This window comes from Oncorhynchus tshawytscha, linkage group LG03, assembly GCF_018296145.1.
Source record: "Oncorhynchus tshawytscha isolate Ot180627B linkage group LG03, Otsh_v2.0, whole genome shotgun sequence".
NCBI classification, from domain to species: Eukaryota; Metazoa; Chordata; class Actinopteri; order Salmoniformes; family Salmonidae; genus Oncorhynchus; species Oncorhynchus tshawytscha.
In genome coordinates this window covers 19,465,662-19,488,686 of record NC_056431.1, presented here as the reverse complement: position 1 = coordinate 19,488,686, position 23,025 = coordinate 19,465,662, and the positions used below count along the sequence as shown (strand labels likewise).

Here is a 23,025-nt window from a genome sequence, read left to right as displayed (position 1 = left end):
AAACCAGCCCATTGGCCAGGTTCCAACAGGGGTAGAGCCAGATTGGAGGGGTGAATGGCAGAACAAAAGAATGGCTAGTTAATTCAGCCATAACGGGTCCCAAGCATCATAGCAAAGCAAACTGGCTCTGTTAGAGCAATGTTGGACTGACAATAGGTCATATATTTGTTTCGTAGAGCATAGCTCTATGACTACAAGACAGTTCCTACTTGATATGCAACACAGAAGACAAGGCTCAGCAGAGGTGTCTGAAGTGATGAAACCGACCTATCTGAATACCAGGTTTGCTAGCGCTGCTGTTTAGTCCACCTCAATATTGTATTGCTGAGTCTCATTTTGCATGAGAAATCGAAGCTGCCCGTTCTTTATGGAAGCCACCCGACCTTTGTCAAACCAGCGAATTAGCTAGAAGCGAATCAGCTGCACTGGCCCATTTTCCTGACTGTCCTATTAACTGAGTGAAGCAAGGCATGGGTTACACTTAAGTAACCTTATCTTGTAATTGGGTTCAAGGTTAAGTGACCCTGGAGCAGGGAGGTCCGGGGTTAAGGTCGCCGTGTCAGGCGGAAGGGGCTGCATTTAATCACAAATGGGAGAGGAAATCAAGGTCCAGGCTTAAGCTGTCTGGGTAGGCCGGGACCACAGTCAAATCCCGGGGGGTTGCTAGGCAACTCATATTCAAGCCAAAGTCTTCAAAACTTTTAACCTTAGCTCAAATCAATATGGACAGCAATTCGGCTAATATTCATCTTGCAGATGGGAAAATTAGGCGAGAGTTGGGCCAGAGTCCTGTAAGGGCTCCACTAATTTAATGTATGCAGAGGGAGAAAAAGAGTGAAAGAATGACAGAAAGATGAATGAATAATGGCTGTGACAGCTTTTCAGTGGAGTGGCTCCATGTCTCTCTCTATCTCCATCTATCAATCTCCCCTCTCTCCCTCCCTCCACTAGTCCTCTCTCTCTCCCCCCTCTTTCCCTCCCTCGCTCTATCCCTTCATCCCTCTGTATCTCATAGCCAGTGGGAGATGGATGACCAGGAGTGGAAGGGTTCAGCTAGCGTGACCCATAGACCTGTCCATTGCCAAGGGCGAGGAAATAGCCCAGATTAAAGAGCTTGTAAATAATGGCCCATAAACATCTGCCTCTTAGGACCCTCCATCCATCTCTGTATCCATCTGCTACTACCGCTTTTGATTTCCTCATTGTGCTGCCTTCACGAGCAAATGCAATCCCCAGTACAAAGTTATTCCCATTCCAAGACAAACAAGCGTGTGCTTGACCCCCGGTCGACGGCAGTGTACAGTTCAGAACTCAAACGTTCACAGACACCGCATCTGGTCCAAGGACAACAATGGAGCACATTTAGCTTGGATATGTCTACGGTTTACCGTGAACCTTCCATAACAGCCCTGTTTTGATAAGATGCTAGTGACTGTCCTATCCTCCCTTTTCCAGGCTGCTCCCTGGCTCCCTCTCAGTAGTAACCTTCATTAGCCACCTCTCCCTAATTAGTGATTAGGCCTCATTAATGGTGAGCTGCTGACATCTGCTCGGGGTTCTGGCCACTTGCACTCCCCTCTCCTCCCATGGTGACGCAATTCAGAGCAGCGTGAACCAACCAAACGACCCCTGGTACCAGCGCTGGCCACCTCATTTGTGGCGAAACTCCTGGTGGTGAATTAAGGTAAACAAAAGGGCAATCATGGATAGACTGACACTGAGCAACGCTCGCCAAACAAGTTGCTTGTACAGTCATGAGCTGTATTGGCCTTGGTTTAGTTTAAGATTGCAGAATGTTTGATGTTTCTTGATCAATGTTTTTGGGATATGTAGCACCATCTTGTTTTATTTAATCTTTCTTTAACCAGGAATATACCCGCTGAGTCACAGTTTTGCAAGGGAGATCTAGCCAAGAAAGCAGCAGCAGTCAATACAACATTTAAAACATGCTATACGAACAGCACATTGATCCGGCCTACAGGAAACATTTACACAGAGTTTTAAACTCACTAAGGGGCACTAGTACATATAGGTGAAGCGTATTTTGCAGACTGTTCCATTCCTCCCGTGCACAATAGGAAAAGGCAGACTTGCCTAACTCTGTAACGGCCCTGGGGACTTTTAGTATCAACCACCTAGCAGAAAGCATCTGATAGGAGAGCAGGGTACCAATATAGAGGGGGAGTTTACCCAGAAACATTTTGTAGATGAACACATACAAATGTAGCTGTCCGCGCATGTAAAGTGAGGGCCAGCCCACCATTTCATACAAGGTGGGTGAGCGACTTGGCATTGGTAAGAGTCCAGTCCCGTCACAGAGTACAAAAAAAGGAATACAATGTCCTCTTTTTAACAGCTTTTCAATTAGCCCTAATTGGAAGAGGGAGTGGTTACACAATTGATTGGACACACCTAGTAACATCAATGTGTATAGTATTGCTTACTAGGTGTGTCCAATCAATTGTGTAACCACTCCCTCTTCCAATTAGGGCTAATTGAAAAGCTGTTAAAAAGAGGACATTGTATTCCTTTTTTTTAATAGGTTGACAATAAATGTGGCTTAATTCACAGTTGTTTCAGAGTCCCGCAATAAGAGCTAATGTTCTCTGGGTGTCACTGAGTAGACTGATACTCCATGTCATTGATCCACAATCTATAGGTAAGGCTGTACAGTGAAATAAGTATGCCCCCAATGCAATTCTAAAATATAATACATATAGTGTGATTTCAACAGATTTGTCAAATCAACTAATTGTTTTTTGTTGATTTCCCATAACAACATTCTACCTGGAACTAAAATGTTATTCAAAGAGTTCTCCTATGGGGACAGCAGAAGAACCCTTTTAGGTTCTAGGTAGCACCTTTTTTTCTAAGAGTGTATATGGAATAGTAGTACTGTATTCAAACTAGATTCGAACCTTCACCTTCTTCATAAAATCAAATACACTGTCATAAATGCTCATTAAGAGTCAGATCATCAAAGTAATGTATAACGCCAGTGACACAGGCAAGGAGTAGAGAAGTGTTTGTGGGTAATAATGTGAATGAGACCAGTCATTTTTCAGGCAGGTGATGTAACTAAAGCATTCTAAACCCAAAGACCTGGGAGGGACACCACCCTTTACTCTTTAGATGAGCCCTCTAACCTGCTGGCTCAAGCTCAAACTGTCAACATGAATGATGCTCCATGTTATTGCCGGATCTCACTCAAGGTGAGGTCTCCCATGCTGCACTGTACCGAGACATTTAGCATTCAAGCCTTCAAGTATTCAAGCCTTTTCACAGAGTTGTAAACTCCCCCCTTTTATCTTCTGGTCCATCTATCTCTCCTCTCGCCCCTCACCCCAACTTGGATTTATTAGCTGCCATCTTTGGCCTGGAGAATGACCCCCACCTTAAACACATTTCAATGGAGCCAACACATTTATTTGGCAGATAAATCACTGCTTACCAAATGCTCGCAGCGCAGAGAAGGTCAAAGTCATGGAAGGGATAAAAAGGAAATTACAGAGATAGTGAGTTCAGATGAGAGGTGCCAACACCAATGTAGCATGTAATGCACATCTCCCTGTGGGTGGTGGTGGAATACTGGACCCGATCCCCTTCACTTTTAGCTTGTCCTCTGTACATGAAACAGACTGAATAACTTATTCAAAGAAAAATCGATTCAAAGTTTATTGGTCGCGTACAGTTTAGCAGGTGTTATAGCTGGTGGAGTGAAATACTTATGTTACAAGTGCCTAACAATGCAGTAAAATGTCAAACAATTAAAATGTAAGGAAATAAAATACAAAAAAGGACAAGAAATCTGGGACATATCTGATTAACAACCCAAATAGAATATATGTATAGCAGGGGATATATTAGAGTAAGCTGTGTCAAGAATCCAGTGTATTCTGTAAATACATATATTATGTGTATAATCAGTGTAACTAAAATACAATGTACAGTAGTAGAAATAATATGATGAGCTACATTGGGGATAGAGTATTTAAATACACAGTGTGAAACGGGAACTGACCAGTGGTTCAATGTCTCTAACATGGGACAGCAGCGTTGGCTGTGTGTGTATGAGTGTGAATGTGCATGTACATGTGTTTGTGAGTATTAGGTGTGTGTGTGTGTGTGTGTGTGTGTGTGTGTGTGTGTGTGTGTGTGTGTGTGTGTGTGTGTGTGTGTGTGTGTGTGTGTGTGTGTGTGTGTGATAGCTTGTGTGTGTGTTTTGTGTGAGTGAGTGTGCATCACCCGGTAGACGGCTAGTGATGGCTGTTCAACAGTCTATTCAGCACTGTTCAAAAGAGCAGGGACAAAGAACTATGACATGACCTGACCAACAATTGTGTTACGTTACAGCCTCATTCTAAAATAGATTCAATTATTTTTTCTCCTCATCAATCTACCCCATAATGATAAAGCAAAAACTGAAATATCAGTTTCTGGGGCAGGTTTTCATCAAGGACCTCTCTGTACTTTGCTCTGTTCATCTTTGTCTTGATCCTGACTAGTGTCCCAGTTCCTCCGCTGAAAAACATCCCCACAGCATGATGCTGCCACCACCACTATGCTTCGCCGTAGGGATGTTATTAGCCAGGTGATGAGCGGTGCCTGGTTTCCTCTAAACGTGACGCTTGGCATTCAGAACAAATAGTTCAATCTTGGATTCATCAGACCAGACAATCTTGTTTCTCATGGTCTGAGAGTCCTTTAGATGCCATTTGGCAAACTCCAAGCGGGCTGTCATGTGCCTTTTACTGAAGAGTGGCTTCCGTCTGGACACTCTACCATAAAGGCCAGATTGGTGGTTCCAAACTTCTTCCATTTAAGAATGATGGACGACACTGTGTATGGGGACCTTCTGCAGATGTATTTTTTGGTACCCTTCCCCAGATCTGTGTCTCAACACAATCCTGTCTAGGAGCTCTACGGGCAATGACTTCGACTTCATGGCTTGGTTTTTGCTCTGACATGCATTGTCAACTGTGGGTCCTTATGTAGACAGGTATGTGCCTTTCGGTTTTTCTAATGACTGCCTTGCCTGGTTCACCAACTACTTTGCAGACAGAGTTCAGTGTGTCAAATCGGAGGGCATGTTGTCTGGTCCTCTGGCAGTCTCTATGGGGGTACCACAGGGTTCAATTCTCGGGCCGACTCTTTTCTCTGTATATATCAATGATGTTGCTCTTGCTGCGGGCGATTCCCTGATCCACCTCTACGCAGAGGACACCATTTTGTATACTTCTGGCCCTTCCTTGGACACTGTGCTATCTAACCTCCAAACGAGCTTCAATGCCATACAACACTCCTTCCGTGGCCTCCAACTGCTCTTAAACGCTAGTAAAACGAAATGCATGCTTTTCAACCGTTCGCTGCCTGCACACGCACGCCCGACTAGCATCACCACCCTGGATGGTTCCGACCTAGAATATGTGGACATCTATAAGTACCTAGGTGTCTGGCTAGACTGTAAACTCTCCTTCCAGACTCATATCAAACATCTCCAATATCAAATCTAGTCGGCTTTCTATTCCGCAACAAAGCCCCTTCACTCACGCCGCCAAACTTACCCTAGTAAATCTGACTATCCTACCGATCCTCGACTTCAGCGATGTCATCTACAAAATAGCTTCCAATACTCTACTCAGCAAACTGGATGCAGTTTATCACAGTGCCATCTGTTTTGTTACTAAAGCACCTTATACCACCCACCACTGCGAACTGTATGCTCTAGTCGGCTGGTCCACGCTACATATTCGTCGCCAGACCCACTGGCTCCAGGTCATCTACAAGTCCATGCTAGGTAAAGCTCCGCCTTATCTCAGTTCACTGGTCACGATGGCAACACCCACCCGTAGCACGAACTCCAGCAGGTGTATCTTACTGATCATCCCTAAAGCCAACACCTCATTTGGCCGCCTTTCCTTCCAGTTCTCTGCTGCCTGTGACTGGAACGAATTGCAAAAATCGCTGAAGTTGGAGACTTTTATTTCCCTCACCAACGTTAAACATCTGCTATCTGAGCAGCTAACCGATCGCTGCAGCTGTACATAGTCCATCGGTAAATAGCCCACCCAATTTACCTACCTCATCCCCATACTGTTTTTATTTATTTACTTTTCTGCTCTTTTGCACCAGTATCTCTTCCTGCACATGACCATCTGATCATTTATCACTCCAGTGTTAATCTGCTAAATTGTAATTATTCGCCTACCACCTCTTGCCTTTTGCACAGAATGTATATAGACTCTTTTTTTTCTTTTTTTCTGCTGTGTTATTGACTTGTTTATTGTTTACTCCATGTGTAACTCTGTGTTGTTGTCTGTTCACACTGCTATGCTTTATCTTGGCCAGGTCGCAGTAGTAAATGAGAACTTGTTCTCAACTAGCCTACCTGGTTAAATAAAATAAAGGTGACATTTAAATTTTTTTATATTTTTTTTTAGTCCAATCAATTGAATTTACCACAGGTGGACTCCAATAAACCTGTTTTCGCTTTGTCATTATGGGGTATTGTGTGTAGATTGATGAAGGGGAAACATAAGTTAATCCATTTTAGAAGAAGGCTGTAACGAAATGTGGAAAAGGTGAAAAAGTGAAGGGGTCTGAATATTTTCAGAATGCACTGTATAAGCACACACATTGCTTCGTGTAATAAAGCCTCTCTTGAAAAAGCCAAACCTTGACCCAGAAAATATAAAAAACTATCGGCCTATATCGAATCTTCCATTCCTATCAACATTTTTGAAAAAGCTGTTGCGCAGCAACTCACTGCCTTCCTGAAGACAAACATTGTATACGAAATGCTTCAGTCTGGTTTTAGACCCCATCATAGCACTGAGACTGCACTTGTGAAGGTGGTAAATAACCTTTCAATGGCATCAGACCGAGGCTCTGCATCTGTCCTCGTGCTCCTAGACCTTAGTGCTGCTTTTGATACCATCGATCACCACATTCTTTTGGAGAGATTGGAAACCCAAATTGGTCTACAAGGACAAGTTCTGGCCTGGTTTAGATCTTATCTGTCGGAAAGATATCAGTTTGTCTCTGTGAACGGTTTGTCCTCTGAAAAATCAACTGTAAATTTCGGTGTTTCTCAAAGCTCCGTTTTAGGACCACTATTGTTTTCACTATATATTTGACCTCTTGGGGATGTCATTCGAAAACATAATGTTAACATTCACTGCTATGCAGATGACACACAGCAGTACATTTCAATGAAACATGGTGAAGCCCCAAAATTGCCCTCGCTAGAAGCCTCTGTTTCAGAGATAAGGAAGTGGATGGCTGCAAACTTTCTACTTTTAAACTCAGACAAAACAGATATGCTTGTTCTAGGTCCCAAGAAACAAAGAAATCTTCTGTTGAATCTGACAATTAATCTTAATGTTTGTACAGTCGTCTCAAATAAAACTGTGAAGGACCTGGGCGTTACTCTGGACCCTGATCTCTCTTTTGACGAACATATCAAGACTGTTTCAAGAACAGCTTTTTTCCATCTACGTAACATTGCAAAAATCAGAAACTTTCTGTCCAAAAATGATGCAGAAAAATGTATCCATGCTTTTGTTACTTCTAGGTTAGACTACTGCAATGCTCTACTTTCCGGCTACCCGGATAAAGCACTAAATAAACTTCAGTTAGTGCTAAATACGGCTGCTAGAATCCTGGCTAGAACCAAACAATTTGATCATATTACTCCAATGCTAGCCTCCCTACGCGGGCCTCCTAATTGTCCCTAGAATTTCCAAGCAAACAGCTGGAGGCAGGGCTTTCTCCTATAGAGCTCCATGTTTATGGAATGGTCTGCCTACCCATGTGAGAGACGCAAACTCGGTCTCAACCTTTAAGTCTTTACTGAAGACTCATCTCTTCAGTGGGTCATATGATTGAGTGTTGTCTGGCCCAGGAGTGTGAAGGTGAACGGAAAGGCTCTGGAGCAACGAACTGCCCTTGCTGTCTCTGCCTGGCCGGTTCCCCTCTTTCCACTGGGATTCTCTGCCTCTAACCGTATTACAGGGGCTGAGTCACTGGCTTACTGGTGCTCTTTCATGCCGCCCCTAGGAGGGGTGCGTCACTTGAGTGGGTTGAGTCACTGATGTGATCTTCCTGTCTGGGTTGGCGCCCCCCCTTGGGTAGTGCCGTGTCGGAGATCTTTGTGAGCTATACTCGGCCTTGTCTCAGGATGGTAAGTTGGTGGTTGAAGATATCCCTCTAGTGGTTTGGGGGCTGTGCTTTGGCAAAGTGGGTGGGGTTATATCCTTCCTGTTTGGCCCTGTCTGGAGGTGTCATCGGATGGATGTGTCCACAGTGTCTCCTGACCCCACCTGTCTCAGTCTCCAGTATTTATGCTGCAGTAGTTTGTGTCGGGGGCTAGGGTCAGTTTGTTATATCTGGAGTACTTCTCCTGTCCTATCCAGTGTCCTGTGTGAATTTAAGTATGCTCTCTCTAATTCTCTCTTTCTCTCTCTCGGAGGAGGACCTGAGCCCTAGGACCATGCCTCAGGACTACCTGAAATGATGATTCCTTGCAGTCCCCTGTCCACCTGGCCATGCTGCTGCTCCAGTTTCAACTGTTCTGCCTGTGATTATTATTATTTGACCATGCTGGTCATTTATGAACATTTGAACATCTTGGCCATGTTCTGTTATAATCTCCACCCGGCACAGCCAGAAGAGGACTGGCCACCCCACATAGCCTGGTTCCTCTCTAGGTTTCTTCCTAGGTTTGGGCCTTTCTAGGGAGTTTTTCCTAGCCATCGTGCTTCTACACCTGCATTGCTTGCTGTTTGGGGTTTTAGGCTGGGTTTCTGTACAGCACTTTGAGATATCAGCTGATGCACGAAGGGCTATATAAATAAATTTGATTTGATGAGAACCAGCAAACTAAAGTTGAAATAATTTTGCATGATATTATCAGATAAACTAAATAAAATTTTAAAAACATAATTCAGCGTTGTCAATTGATCTAATGTAATTTCTTATCAATATTTTGGTCAAGTACCAGGATAAACTAAATTAAATGTGCAGTCTTCCAACCTAATTCCATATGTACTGTGATTTAAGAGGGAACACAATATGATGTAAATTTGATTTGTCTGACCAACCAGCCAACTGGGCTGCTTATCCATGACCTCTGAACTCTTTAGTTTTCCAGTTGGCTGGTGGAGGACAGCACCTTCACTTGACCCCTCGGCCTGTATGGTAATGCCATGTAGGGGGAGGGGCAGTTATTTGAGAGGAGAGAGGCCACACAACATGAGCTCAAGGCCAGTGTCCTCTAACTATGTACCAGCCTGCCTTAGCTATGTTTGCGCATCTTTGTATACAAACTACTGCCCTCTATTCCTTCATTGAACTCGAAGTCCATCCATCCGCCTATCTTGTTATCAATATTATTAACATGCCTGCCAACAGTGTCTAACTGTATGCATACAGGCAGGCAGAACATATTCAAAGCCTTTGCAGCCATCTGTACATCTGTGTGAAGTGCTTAGAATTCAATTCGCATGCTTCCTATATGCTGTGCACATAGATGTTATCAATCTACCATAACAGATACAGTAGCACAGATTTCCAGGTTTCGCTCCAATAGCCTGTGAAAGCATGGGAGTGCTGTGATCAGAGTGGGGCTCAATTAGCTACTGTTGTGGGTGTTGGGAATGGGGCCGGGGGGCGAGTGGGGCCAAATCCTCTCCTCCAGGCCCAGCTGGGGGATTAGGAGGGTTTCCTGTCCCTTGGCTGACCCTTCAAACCCTGCCCAGATGTCCTGAACCACCCCTGAACCCACTCTTAACTCTCTCAAGACAAAGCATTCAGGTGACACCTCTTATCTCAATGGCTCCCTCTTTTCTCTCTCTCTTGCTCAGCCTCTTAACGGCTTTCCCTGCCCTCGAGTCTTGAGAGAGGGTGTTCGGAGTGTCGACTATCCCTCGACTGGACTCGCGGTCTGGGGTTCTGAAAGACTTAAGGATGGAAATGAGTCTCTTGGTCTCAATCCTCTGCTGCATGCCTGCTGCAAGGTGTTTAAGAATAGCTGACCAAGGTCGAGAGCCACTGACAAAGACAACCTCTATCTGTATGAAGTTAAATGAAGAAAGGAAAAGTTGGTCTGTATATATACCGGTCTGTGACTCTGTTCAAGAATGTGTCTGTGACCGCGCTAACCTCGTGCGGTGCAGGTCTTCAGAAGTTGATGGTGGTCCTTGAGGGGTCTCGAGGGTGACCCTGCTCCAAAGGACAGACACTTGGCAGGGTAATGACCACCCAAAGGGAACCCTATTGATGTCTAAGAGGGCATGGAGAGATGACCGGATTAGGACTCCGGGTCAGATGCTGGGATTAGCATCCAAAATGGCTCTTATTATTTCTTACACATATTACCAGAAAGGTCCATAGTATGTTTATGAAATGTCCAAGTATTTCCTTATAGACCTGAGATACCAAACTGTTTACACTGTTTAACTAAGATGGAGTCTCTTACAGATGGGAATATAATAGCCCCATATCTTCATCAAGGTTTGACAGTTTTAGTGTTGGATCAGTGCTACACATGCATGTATTCTTGTTTCCGTCACAATACAGTACACATCTTGTCCTGCCCTCACATTTAGCCAAATATATGTATATATTATAATACATCTTCCTCCATCTCTATACAATGTTCTCTGTTCTTTTTTAATTTGCTTTTCTTAATCCTCCTCCTCTATTTACCCTCGCCACCACCCTGCCTCTCCATCCCTTTATTTCTGCCCTCTTCCTCATTCCCTCCTCTCCCTTCTCCTCCTCCTCTCCCTCTGTCATTGCAGGGCAGTCAGAGTTTTAGGGACCCAGTGAGCTGTGAAATCGCGCAAATTGCTGTTGCTTTACGTCTGGCCCAGCGACAGAGGGAGAGAAAGAGAAAAGGAGTGAGAGAAAAGAGGAGGGAGAGAGAGATTTTCTGCTCCAACACTTCTGAATCTTTTCTGCCCCCCTTATTCAAACACACGGACACACAAGCACACGCACAGCTGCAAGACTGCATATCTCCCCCCTACCACCTCCATCTACTCTCAACATACAAGTCCTCCACCCCCCACGATAAGACACCTCCACCACTTTGCTTTAGTATCCGGGTCACAGAACAACTTGGTGAAGCAGCCTCAAGAGCGTTAAAGCCCCTAGACCTGGGAGAGTCATTTCAGCCACTTCTAATGAAAAGAACGCTTCCCCTAACACCCAGGTCACAAAAAGGCTAAAAAAGAACATGCTGTGACTGTGTTTGCACTTGTGATGACTCCATGTTTCTTTTCTATTTCAGTCAGACAGTAAGACCTAAGCAGGATATGTATACAGCATACCTGACTTTACCTCATATTGGTCCATCCTTCTAATGATCAAGAAATGTCCAAAGCTATAATTTTCATGTTATATTTTTGGTTGTCTATTGTTAGACTTGTAATTCCACCCCAATCTATCCCATACTTTCTGCTCACAACAATTGATTTAGATTTACATGCATATCCATAACCTGAAATGCTATGAGCCAGCAAACCACATTATATGCATATATCCACATCAATTTGTAAAGATATTCCCATAAAACTTTCTGGCTTTATTTTGATGATATAATGCACCTGTGCATATATGATGGACCGTGACCGTCGGGCTGGTACCTACAGCATTGGAGTAATGGGCAACTTTCTGCCCTTATGTCCATATTATTTGCTGTATACTACCATCATGTGGAGAAAAGCTGCTACTGCAAGTTGGCCCTTTTATTTCAATATTTTCCATGTTTATGCACACTAACAGGGCACCACACTCACACACACTGTCACTCCAACACACACGCACACAAACACTCACACATACATTTATACTGACTCTACACACCCGCACGCCAACTCACATGCAAGCTGCTGCTACTCTGTCTATCTTATATCCCGTTGCCTAGTCCCCTTACCTTTATACCTGTCTACCTCCATCACTGCAGTATCCCTGCACATGCATAGTATTGGAACTGACTTTTTAAATATGTCCTGTATATAGTATGCCTACTTACTTGCTTTACGGTGTATTTCATAGTTCTTATTGGTATTTCTCGTGTGTTCCTTTCTAGTGAAACATTGTTATTGATTATTGCATTGTTGGGTTTTGAGTTTGCAAGAAAGGCATTTCACTGTACTTGCGCATGTGACATTAAAACGTGAAACTTGAAACAAAATCAGTATTGAGTTAGCTACCACTAGACGACGCTGTGACTTCGCCACCACCTTTAAAATACATGCGGAAGTGAATGTTGTTTGGAGATAATCAACATGAACTGGGTTTGTTGTCTTATTTTCTCTGCTATTAACGTGTTCTTTTGAAATACCGCCGGTTCGTTCTCTTACCAATTTGTTATTATCTCATCACCTGCGTTAGAAGCGGTCGGATAGCACTGCTGGGTGCACATGCAGTCTTTAGTGGCCGGCTTTCATGTTGAAAAAAAATGAATTATTTCCATAGTAGAGCAACGTTCTCCTTTTTGCAAAATGAAGACGACGCTCGTGCAGTCGAACATGCAGTTAGAACAGCGATACATACTGTTGTGAGTGTTATTTCTAGTATCAACAGTGCCAAAATACAAGAATATCAAAGTAAGTTGGCCGAGAAGGACAAAGAAAACGAAACGCTGAAACGCAAAGTTAAAACAGCAGAACGAGAGATCACAGCATTGCGAGGCTCCTTTGAATTTTCTGGAAATGAATGTCATCAAGTCAGGTCAAGCACTTATACACTTTCACCAGAAATGCAAAGAGGGAACCCAATTTGCCATGAAAACGAGGTGTCAAGCAGAGCTGATTGGAGAATAGATTTCCCCAGTGAGTATTGTCCCGATTGATTTTATCCCAATATTTAACTCTTTGACATACACTTACCAACCCCTGCTTTTGTCCAAATATCTTTGTTTTGATCACAGGTCTTGGTGGAAGGACTCCTCCACAAGTTTTTCCCCAGTGCAAAGTCACAGCTGTTCCCACTGGGGCATCAACTATTTATATGTCCCATCACCAGAACCCTTCCTCCCATTCTGCAGAAGAGTCTGGGCTTTTAGCAGAGCGAACCAGAGGCCAGTCCCCATCACCCAGTCCAGTCACCAGACCAGTGATAAAAGAGGAGCCCTCTGACATTGAGACATTCTACATTAAATGGGAGATGAGTGAGGAGGGCATTGGGGAGCAACGGGAAGGCCTAGGCCCGACACACGTCCTGGGAAAAGAGTACGAAGCCCAGCAGAGGGGTGGAACGCCAACCATGCAAAGAGATGGAACTCACCCTGTTGCTGGTAGCCAGAGTGGACATGAGTATGGGGAGAGACCAGCCAGGCATCTGAAAAGTATGCATGTGAAATTATATACATATATTTTTTAAATTCAGGTTTAACAGGATCATGCCAACGACAATATGGTTCTATTGTCTCAGATAGGCTGTCAAGCGCAGAGACACAGCGGAGGTTCAGAGAGCGAGTCCGTGCTGACCCTGAGAAGTTCCGGGCCTACAAGGAGAAGGAACGACGCAGGTAAATAGATTACAGTACCTTTCACTACCACAGTCTGGATGTCCACCTTCAATACAGTCTTGAGGAGAATATTGACATTAACGTGAATACAATTCATCTTAATTCCATTGTCCTGCATGGAGACGTTCATTTCATAGACATTTGAAAACAGAGCATGCAACATGTTTAACGTTGTGATCATGTGTATTTGTTATAATATCTGTGTTCATACTCACTCCTTTTTTTCCCAGGAATCAGCAGAGGAAGGTGTCGATATCGGATTTACCTGAAGAGACCCGCAGATTGAAGAGAGAGGCCTGGAGAGAAGCATCCAGACGATGTCGTGCCCGCAAAATGTCCTCCCTCCAGACGAACCTCACACAGCCCTGCCACCTCCCCCAGAACACAGAGACACCTGGGTGGACTAGGGGGCACTGCAGGGGCAGGCAGTAGGTAGAATTCGGTGGGGGGGAGATTAGGCCTACACAGATGAGTTTAGGCTACTGAACAAAGATGGGGATTTGGGGATCATAATTGTTTATCTCCTTTGTTGAGGGAATGATTTCGGTATCATATTCTAACAATCCAGTTATTCAATGAATTGGTTGGGGCTTGTTAATGTTTTTTTGTTTTTTTTAGAAATGTCAATAAATTAGTTCATTGTACACCTATTGCTATTTGATTATTCACTGATTTACCACTAGATGGTGCTGTGATTGAGCTACCGCAAACACATTTGACACGTGACGCGCGCGTCCAACGCGGCGGAAGTGAACTGCGAGGTAAACATTTAGCTGTAATACAGTTGCTCTCTAAAACATGTCAAATTCTTTTTTTCCGAATATTTTATGAAAGTGCCTTTGAAATACCACACTTTAGTTCGCTTTCTCTCTTCGACAATATTGTCACTGACGTGTTACAAACTGACCCACACATCGGTAAAGTTGTTGGCTGCTGTTTAGCCAGCTGAGCTAGCTAGTAACGTTACAGTGCCACAGACAAAAGGGTTAGCTAGCTAGTTATCAGTATCTTTGGTATTGCTGCTTCACTCTCAGTGACTTGGCCAATTTAGCAAACTTGGTAGCGTTAGGCTGTGTGGGTGATTTAAAAAATAAATAAAAAAATCTCCCTAGTAGAGCAATGAATTCCTGTTTACAAAACGAAAACGCTCGTGCAGTGGAAAATGCTATCAGAACAGCGGTAAATACTGTCATGGATGTTATTTACAATATGAACAGTACCAAAATACTGGAATATGAAAGGAAGGTGGCCGAGAGGGACAAAGAAAATGAAACGCTTAAATGTAAGCTTAAAAAAGCTGAAGAGGAATTAACAGCATTTCGAGTAGGCCTATCTTTTGAATTTTCTGCACTTTCACCAGGAAGAGATTTTGGGAAACCGATGTGCAATGAGAACGAGGTGGGAAGCGAAACTGATTGGAGAATGGATTTCCCCAGTGAGTAGCTCTGTCCTAATTGCTTGGTTATCAGTAGTTCATAATACTGTACATTCCCACTCAAGTCACCGGTGCATAAATTATGCTAAAGTTATGCCATTGCCAATACTGGGACAAATCTGGTACATGACAGAAAATGTTTTCTCATGAGGTCATGTAGCTAACTACCCTACTTGCCTCAGTATATGTTCTGCAGATTATCATTGTGTACTAGGTACTGCCCCATTTAGCATTGCAACGCCAATGATGAGACATCTTCTTGTTCATGGTAACGGATCTGCTGGTAAAGGCTACTTGAACATGTCTATGCTCAAACCTGGCCAGTTTGAGACCAACCCCAGCTTTAGATATAATGTATTTGTCTCAATGCAGGGACTCCTGGGCTTTCAGCAGAGAGAACCAGAGGCCAGTCCCCATCAGCCACTCCAGTCACCAGCCCAGTGATAAAAGAGGAGCCTGCTGACACTGGGTCCTTCTACATCAAATGGGAGATGAGTGAGGAGAGCATTGCGGAACAACAGGAGGGCTTAGGCCCGATGCACGTCTTGGGGAAAGAGTCTGATGGAACGTCTTCTGTTGCTGGTAGCCAGAGTCCAGGCGATAGACGTTCAGAACTGTCTGAGGAGACATCGACAGAGCGTGTGAAAAGTATGCTTGTGTGTCTTGTCTCTGTCCTTTTCTGTTTGTTGTTGTTTTTTTTATAGTGTATTGGTGAGGGTTATTGTAAAGTTGTAAGGGGTCTTATGGATTTAAAAACAACTGTCTGATTTGCAGTTCATGGTAAACTCCAAGTTAAATTCAGGTTTAAGAGGATCATGCCAATAACAATACGGTTCTATTGTCTCTTGACATCAGGGAGGCTGTCAAGCGCAGAGACACAGCGGCAGTACAGAGAGAGAATCCGTGCTGACCCTGAGAAGTTGCGGGCCTACAAGGAAAGGGCAAAATGCAGGTATGACCTTTCATCCACACAGTCTGGCTGTGCACAATTACACTTAAATTGTGATTCAATTTAGTTAAGTTGTCTTGCAAAACATGGAGCATGTAATATTTCTGACATGTTTAGCATATTTTAGTGCTTTGACAGGCCTAGATTCTGGGTTGTCAATTATTTTTATCAGTGCTGTGAAAGACTGTCACAAATCCACAGTAAAATACCTTCAGTGTGTTTTGCAGTGTAACACAGTAGATTACATTACAATTAGTGATGCACCGATATGACATTTTTGGCCGATACCGATATCCAATATTTTCCTTGCCAAAAAAGCCCTGATACCAATATTACAATTTTTTGCGGCCTTTTAAGCATTCTAGTAGTGGACACAGCGGTCTAAGGCACTGCATCTCAGTGCAAGAGGCGTCACTACAGTCTTTGGTTCGAATCCAGCCTGTATTACATCCGGCCGTGATTGGGAGTCCATAGGGCAGCGCACAATTGGCCCAGCGTCGTTCGGGGTAGGCCGTCATTGTAAATAAGAAATGGTTCTTAACTGATTTTGTTGGAATTTACGCATGTCCCCATTACCAGTAAAACATCAAAACCTATTTCTTTCACTTACTTGCTGTGCCGTTTCGTTGTTTATTTGTTCAGTCGTGTCTTTCTCAACCAGGATTTCTCATACTATGAAACACCATTTGGGTCTTTGCGTGTTAAATAACACTATTTGAAGTGTCAAATAAACTTGTTGACCAATCAGGACCCGAACATGACTGCACGTCACATAATAATTTAACGCGTTCATACATTTTTTACATAGTGTAATCAGTGTATAATAACTATCACTCGTATTTCATATGTCACAACGATTCATTGATACGTATGCTATGATGCTGGTAAAGTTGTCTCGCGCACCTACAGTGCTGGTCATAAAAGCTAGCTAGCTCATGGATGCAAACAATGTTCTTCCCTTAAAACATAGCAAAATGTTTCAGTAGCTATAGTTAGCTAGCTAACTATATAGCTAGGTGTCATCATCTGAAATAATCCTAATTTATAAGACAGTTCTGATTAATGGTGGTCAGACCCATCTATGTGAAGCTAGCCACAATAAGGATTAGCCACAATAGTCTACTTTGCGGTTAGCCTTCAAAATAAAAGTATAATTAACAGTGATGCAAATTAATACAAATAGTAGAATTATAATTGAATAGATCATGCGAGGTTGGAATGTTATATAAAATCAACAGAAGACAATAATTTGTTAATTTGACAAATCTGTTGAAATCACACTGGATGTATTAAACTTTAGAATTGCATTGGGGGCATACTTATTTCACTGTACAGCCTTACCTATGGATTGTGGATCAATGACATGGGGTATCAGTCTACTCAGTGACACCCAGAGAACATTAGCGTCGTAGCTCTTATTGCGGTACTCTGAAACAACTGTGAATTGAACCACATTTATTGTCAGTCTATGTGAACACTATTCATTAGGAAAAACAAAAACAATACTGCATGGATGTTTGAGTGTGATAACTCTGAGGAGGATGTTGTAGAAAACTATATTGGGTATTGAGTAGACTGATACCCCATTTCATTGATCCCCAATCCTTAGGTAAAGCTGTACAGTGCAATATGAATGTCAATACACACAATAGGTTGACTGGGGAGGTGTTTTCACACAGTCACAGTCCAAGGATAAGAGCTACAATGCTAATATTTGTGTAACATTTTCACATTTGTGTTCTGTGGGTGTCACCGAGTAGACTGATACCCCATCTCATTGATTCACATTCCAACCTTGTTTAACATTATTTAGTCTAAATATGGCATGATTCCACCTTCTGCATAACTTTCAAAGGTGTACTTTTATTTTGAAGGCAAACAACAAATTCCACTATTGTGCTTAATCGTTATTGTGGCTAGCTTCACTACACATAACCCGGGTCCACAGTCCGGTCCTAGCCAGATGAAGCTAGCTGGCTGCTTATAACGTTAGCTTTGGGCAACAGGGTTAAAGAGCTAAAGGTACCTAGCTACCCCAGAAGTTATGGTTGAACAAATAATGCTTTATTACCAACGCGCTATTGTAAACACATCGTTCGTGGCCGGTGTTTGCTTGTTTGCAGACTTTTTCTGTACAGCTTTGACAGTGCTACTGATAGTAGTGGTGGCGCTTGGCTTGCATGTGCAAATTCAGAACACACAACATTCTACAATAGAACTGTTATTTGACGTGTCAAATTAAAAGCTTATTTAACACGTCAAATAGTGTTATTTTTATATATTTTTTGACACGCAAAGACCCAAACGGCGTTCCATAGTATGTCGTGAATCTAATACCAGTGACGCTATTACTGTGTAACTCTGGTAGGGCAACGTGTGTACTGGTGCTCGACCAGTCGGCGAAAGCCAACATCACCCACGACAGAGAACGGTTGATTGTCAGGGGCAATGAATTCCATGATCTTGGCGTCAATAGATTTTGCCTTTGAGTTGTCTCGCAGAAATGTTCTTACTCTTTGAAAGGACTTCTCGACTTGTTGACTGCTCGATACACACAGCAGACATTGTGGGCTAGGTTAGGAATGCTATGTTGCATGCGTAGTGCAGAATTTTACGTGGGGTCATTACGTTATATAGTTGTCCACGTCAGCTTTGACATCGGTTTTGCACATCAGCATTAAACTAGACATCGGCCGATACCATGTTGGCATTTTTAGCTAATATCGTCCGATTCCGATATGTTCACCGATATATCGTGCATCCCTAACTACAGTATAGGAAATTTTTTCACGGCGGGAAAACAATACTCCATAATATAAAGCTTGCTGTTATATTACTGTAACATTACTGTACTTCACATAAAAACATATTTACTGTTAAGAGCGTTGGGCCAGTAAACGAAAGGTCACTGGTTCAAATCCTCGAGCTGACTAGGTGAAAAATGTGTCTGTATCCTTGCGCAAGGGACTTAACCCTAATTGATCCTTTAAGTCGCTCTGGATAAGAGCGTCTGATAAATTACAATTGTGTTAAAATCAACCGTGCTTCACTGTCGGGAGACACTCAGATATTTTTATTCAAATATTTTAATAGATATTTAAAAAAGCATTGATTGTCACGAAAGATCTGCATACAGTATAAGTGGAAAAGGTGTATGGTCTAACTGGACACTATGTTGAGCCAACTCAGCTCAGATGTCTTGGTTCCGATGCAACAGGCAGGATACGCTTCTGTCAGTAGATCCCTATCAAAGAGACTGACACCTATTCTTGGACTGTCAACGGTGAAAGACCAGTACAAAATGATCCACTTTGTTGCTAATGAGGACATGACAAATGGTCAAATTTGAAAGAAAATTGACTTTTTACCAGAGCCTCCCATCATCATTGTCAATAATTCTCTACCAGGATTCATTGGAGGTACCAAATCCTCTTGGCTCAGGCAAAAATAAACATATAATAACATATTGGCTTTGTATAGCACTGTGAACACTTGCCACACAAGCAACCATCAATTTATCCCATGCAATTGGTATTGCTTTTTAGGGAGGATGATGATTATGATGAGGATTGGATCAGCAACTTTCATGTCCCTTGGCAGCAGACGCCTGAAAGCCTCAGGCGAGCCATTGCAGAGGGACGAAGAGTCGAGGCGGCAGATAGGCGGCTGATGGTGAGGATCACCGTTGATGCAATGCGTGTACACTGCCTCAACCCCAACAAGAAAGTATGTTCAGAAATTGCCAAAGCTATAGTTTCAGAATATCCAGAGAGCTTTGCAGACCTGTCAAAAGAAGGGGAACTGCTTAGCAGAAGGTACTCCTCCTTGCTCACCCAAATAAAGACCAGAGTGGAGCATGTGAACCGGAACACTGAAAATAGAATACGCAGACCCAAGACGAGCAAAAAAGGGGAAAACGGCAACAGACAAGTCAAAACAGCAAGAACAAAAGTGGACAGTTATGGGTGCATCAACTGGCACCCACAGGACCTTCCAGAAGGAGAAACTCCTGACTCCCTGGAAAATAAGAGACAGATTATGGCCACAATTTTCAACAGTGCAAGCCCCAGAGGTGTGGACAGGGGAGACGTGGATGAATTCATGAGGCTTACGTACATTAACCAACGCCACATGATAAATGCATGGCCAGCCCCAAGCATTGGTGACGTCAAGGAACAATGGCCTTTTCTTTTTACCAAGAGATGGCTCTGCGCCCACTTCCACATGCTCACTGGAGTTGAGATCGACCGCTGTCTCAGTGACGCTCTCCAGAGCAAAGGAAAGACCATTGTCAATTTCTTCCGAAGTCAGAAACCCAACTGGAGGAGAGGCATCCAAAGTCTCCTCAATGACATTGAAGGTGACGTCAGTGAAAACCTCACAGCCTGTGCTGCCATTCTTCTGGTGCTGTCCCACTTCAGAGAGAAAGAGGACTCTCTCTTCCTCTTGGCTGATGTAAGTTATTGTGTGTGATTTTATTCAAATAAAAAATGTAATCTGATTGTTTTATACTGGGACTATTTACATTATACTGTGCTTTTACACACATGATTGATCATATCAGGATTCAACAACCTTCTTCTTTTTGTGTTTAATGTAGGGGAATGACACCCAGATGGATGTAGAGGCTCAGTTGCATTTGCCAGCCACTCCAAGACTTATCATGCTTGGTAATGACAGCATTTTGTGTATGGACTGGAGATGATCATATTCATAAATCAGATTATGTCGACGGTGGGGCTAGATAAACAACCAGAAATACATACTGGTACTTAACTTCATAATGTTAATACTGCACAGAAGAATAGAACAATAAGATTAATTCTAGTCTAATACTGTAATCTTTAATTGTGGTGGAACAGAAATATATTGTGTAGGCCTATATTAAAAAAATATATTGTTTAACACATTCATTATTACTGTGTACTTCAGGGAGTTCCCTGCTGGCTTCATCTAAGTGGATGGTGTCAATCGAGGGGAGAGTGGTCTGTGTTTTGGATAATCAGTCCAACTTTGCTGCTGCCCTCTCTGTGCTCTTCGGCTGTTTCTACGTGTTCAATACAGAGTACCAGGAGGCAGCCTCAGCAACACTGGAGCTTATTCAGAGGCAAGTATTGAACATTTATTGATCCAGCACTTACATTTGTCTTGCATATGCCTTGCAGTTACATTTCATCTTTGTGCATCTCAGTGTTGAGAAGGGAGGGTATATTACTGGAAACTTTTGTTTACCAGTAAACTGCCAGCTTTTTGGTATCTTCAAGGATTTTATTTAATCTATTACAATACATATAGTGGCCCTTTTGGGTACCTCAGATTATCACTGGTGTCTGTAATTATCTCTGGCCCTCTGTGTGGCCTTATCACATTTAAATATGAAATAATTAAAGAAGAATATTTTAAAATAGAAAAACAAAGCTGTAAAACATCCTAAATATTAACCATTAACTTAGTGAATACCATTGGTGTTTCATATGAGGGTTTCAGCATGAAGTAGCCTTTATATTTTTTACACACTTATTTATTTTACTATGTCGGTATTTTTTTTTTAATTTGTAATTTTTTTAACCTTTATTTAACTAGGCAAGTCAGTTAAGAACAAATTATTTTCATTGACAGCCTTGGAACAGTGGGTTAAATGCCTTGTTCAGGGGCAGAACGGCAGATTTTTACCTTGTCAGCTCTTGGATTAGATTTTACAACCTTTCGATTACTAGTCCAATGCTCTAACCACTAGGCTACCTGCCGCCCCGTATGTATTTGTTGTCAATGTTTTGGCGTCAAACTGGTGACAGTTGTAAAAAAGTAAATTGTTGGAAGAGTTGCAGAGTTAATTGAAAATAATGCCAACGTTGATTAGATGCTTTTTTCATTAATTAGGCTCTTTTCTCTTGAACCATATCTACTAGAAACTCATGCACAATATGGACACAGATATATTCAAAAAATGAATACTATATATGAATACATGTATTTTTATTTAAAGTATAAATTACCAAAGTTACAATAGATTGCCATACATTTTCTCTTAATTACCGAAATTACTGAAGATTCCGTTAGATTTCTAAATTACCCATAGCATTGCAACCCGAATTGAAAGAGTTGTGAAAGCAATGCCTGATTGCCTGGATTGACTAACGCTTCCATGTTGACTGTTTAGGTTTCTAGTAGGGATCAACCCAAATGAAGGAACCAAATGCTCTTCATACCTTGATTCAGAAGCCGGGGTGAGCCGCAGGACTGGAAGAGTTGTGCAAAGGAAGACCGATGCAGTTGCCACCTTCCTCAAAGACCTGACTGAATTTGAATGGTGAACCAGTTTCATAGGAGATGCAAACACACAAACTAGGATGCACATACATGATACATAGCTTCAAATGGTATGTTGCTCTTGTTTAATATCAATCAATCAACACTACAGATTGCAATTGAGTTCTATCATGATATGCATCTTGGAATAATTGTTATATGTTTCTGTTGGCTGGCCCTGTCTGTGATGGGGAAACGTGATTTTACAACTTTTATGTTATAATGATGTTCTAAATGATTACCGGAAGTGTTTTTTTGTTGTTGACAGATTTCTTTAAGACGTTTTGTTGACTTACTGTAAACAAAATCAGTGTGATTAAATTCAGTTTTGTTCAGAACGAGTTCCCATTTCACTACAGTGTTAAAGGGGCAGTGAAGTTAAACTTGATTTTCCTGCTTTTTGTTATATTTCCACACAATGAGGTTGAAATAAAACTCAGAAATGGTAAAAATGATGCCTGTTTTGTGTAAGAGCTGTTTGAAAATTGCCTGGAATTTAAGCCTGTTCAGGTAGGATGGAACTTTTGGCCCACATAATTTGTCCCACATCATGATCTGATTATAATAGCCCAATGATTGTTCATCTGGGTAAGGGAGTGGGTTCTAGACCATCCTATCAGCCAATCGGGTCTGTGTATGTAAATACGGTATCTTCAAATGTGTTTCCTAACGCCCACACAAACAGACTGAGCATTTTAAGGGCCAAAGGAGGCTCAGGGACATAAATGGTTAAACATACAGTATATGTTGGTGTAATTTTCATTAAATAAACACAGTAATTTATTAGACATACAG

General features: G+C 42.4%; 1 protein-coding gene across 2 annotated transcripts; it reads left to right on the top strand.

The window, feature by feature from the left end:
* Positions 1–12,245: 12,245 nt before the first annotated feature.
* LOC112229559 lies at positions 12,246–22,685 on the top strand. 2 transcript variants are annotated; one of them, XM_024395486.2, is made up of 11 exons: positions 12,246–12,839; positions 12,938–13,354; positions 13,441–13,537; positions 13,768–14,298; positions 14,898–14,972; positions 15,345–15,620; positions 15,828–15,924; positions 19,467–20,376; positions 20,522–20,591; positions 20,854–21,028; positions 22,082–22,685. In XM_024395486.2, the coding sequence occupies exons 5-11, from the start codon at positions 14,918–14,920 to the stop codon at positions 22,233–22,235; spliced, it is 1,737 nt and encodes a 578-aa protein (XP_024251254.1). In that variant the 5' UTR covers positions 12,246–12,839; positions 12,938–13,354; positions 13,441–13,537; positions 13,768–14,298; positions 14,898–14,917; the 3' UTR covers positions 22,236–22,685. The 2 variants fall into 2 exon arrangements, with proteins under 2 accessions (XP_024251254.1, XP_024251245.1); XM_024395477.2 differs by lacking the exons at positions 12,246–12,839; positions 12,938–13,354; positions 13,441–13,537 and having other exon boundaries at positions 14,252–14,972.
* The last annotated feature ends 340 nt before the right edge of the window (positions 22,686–23,025 follow it).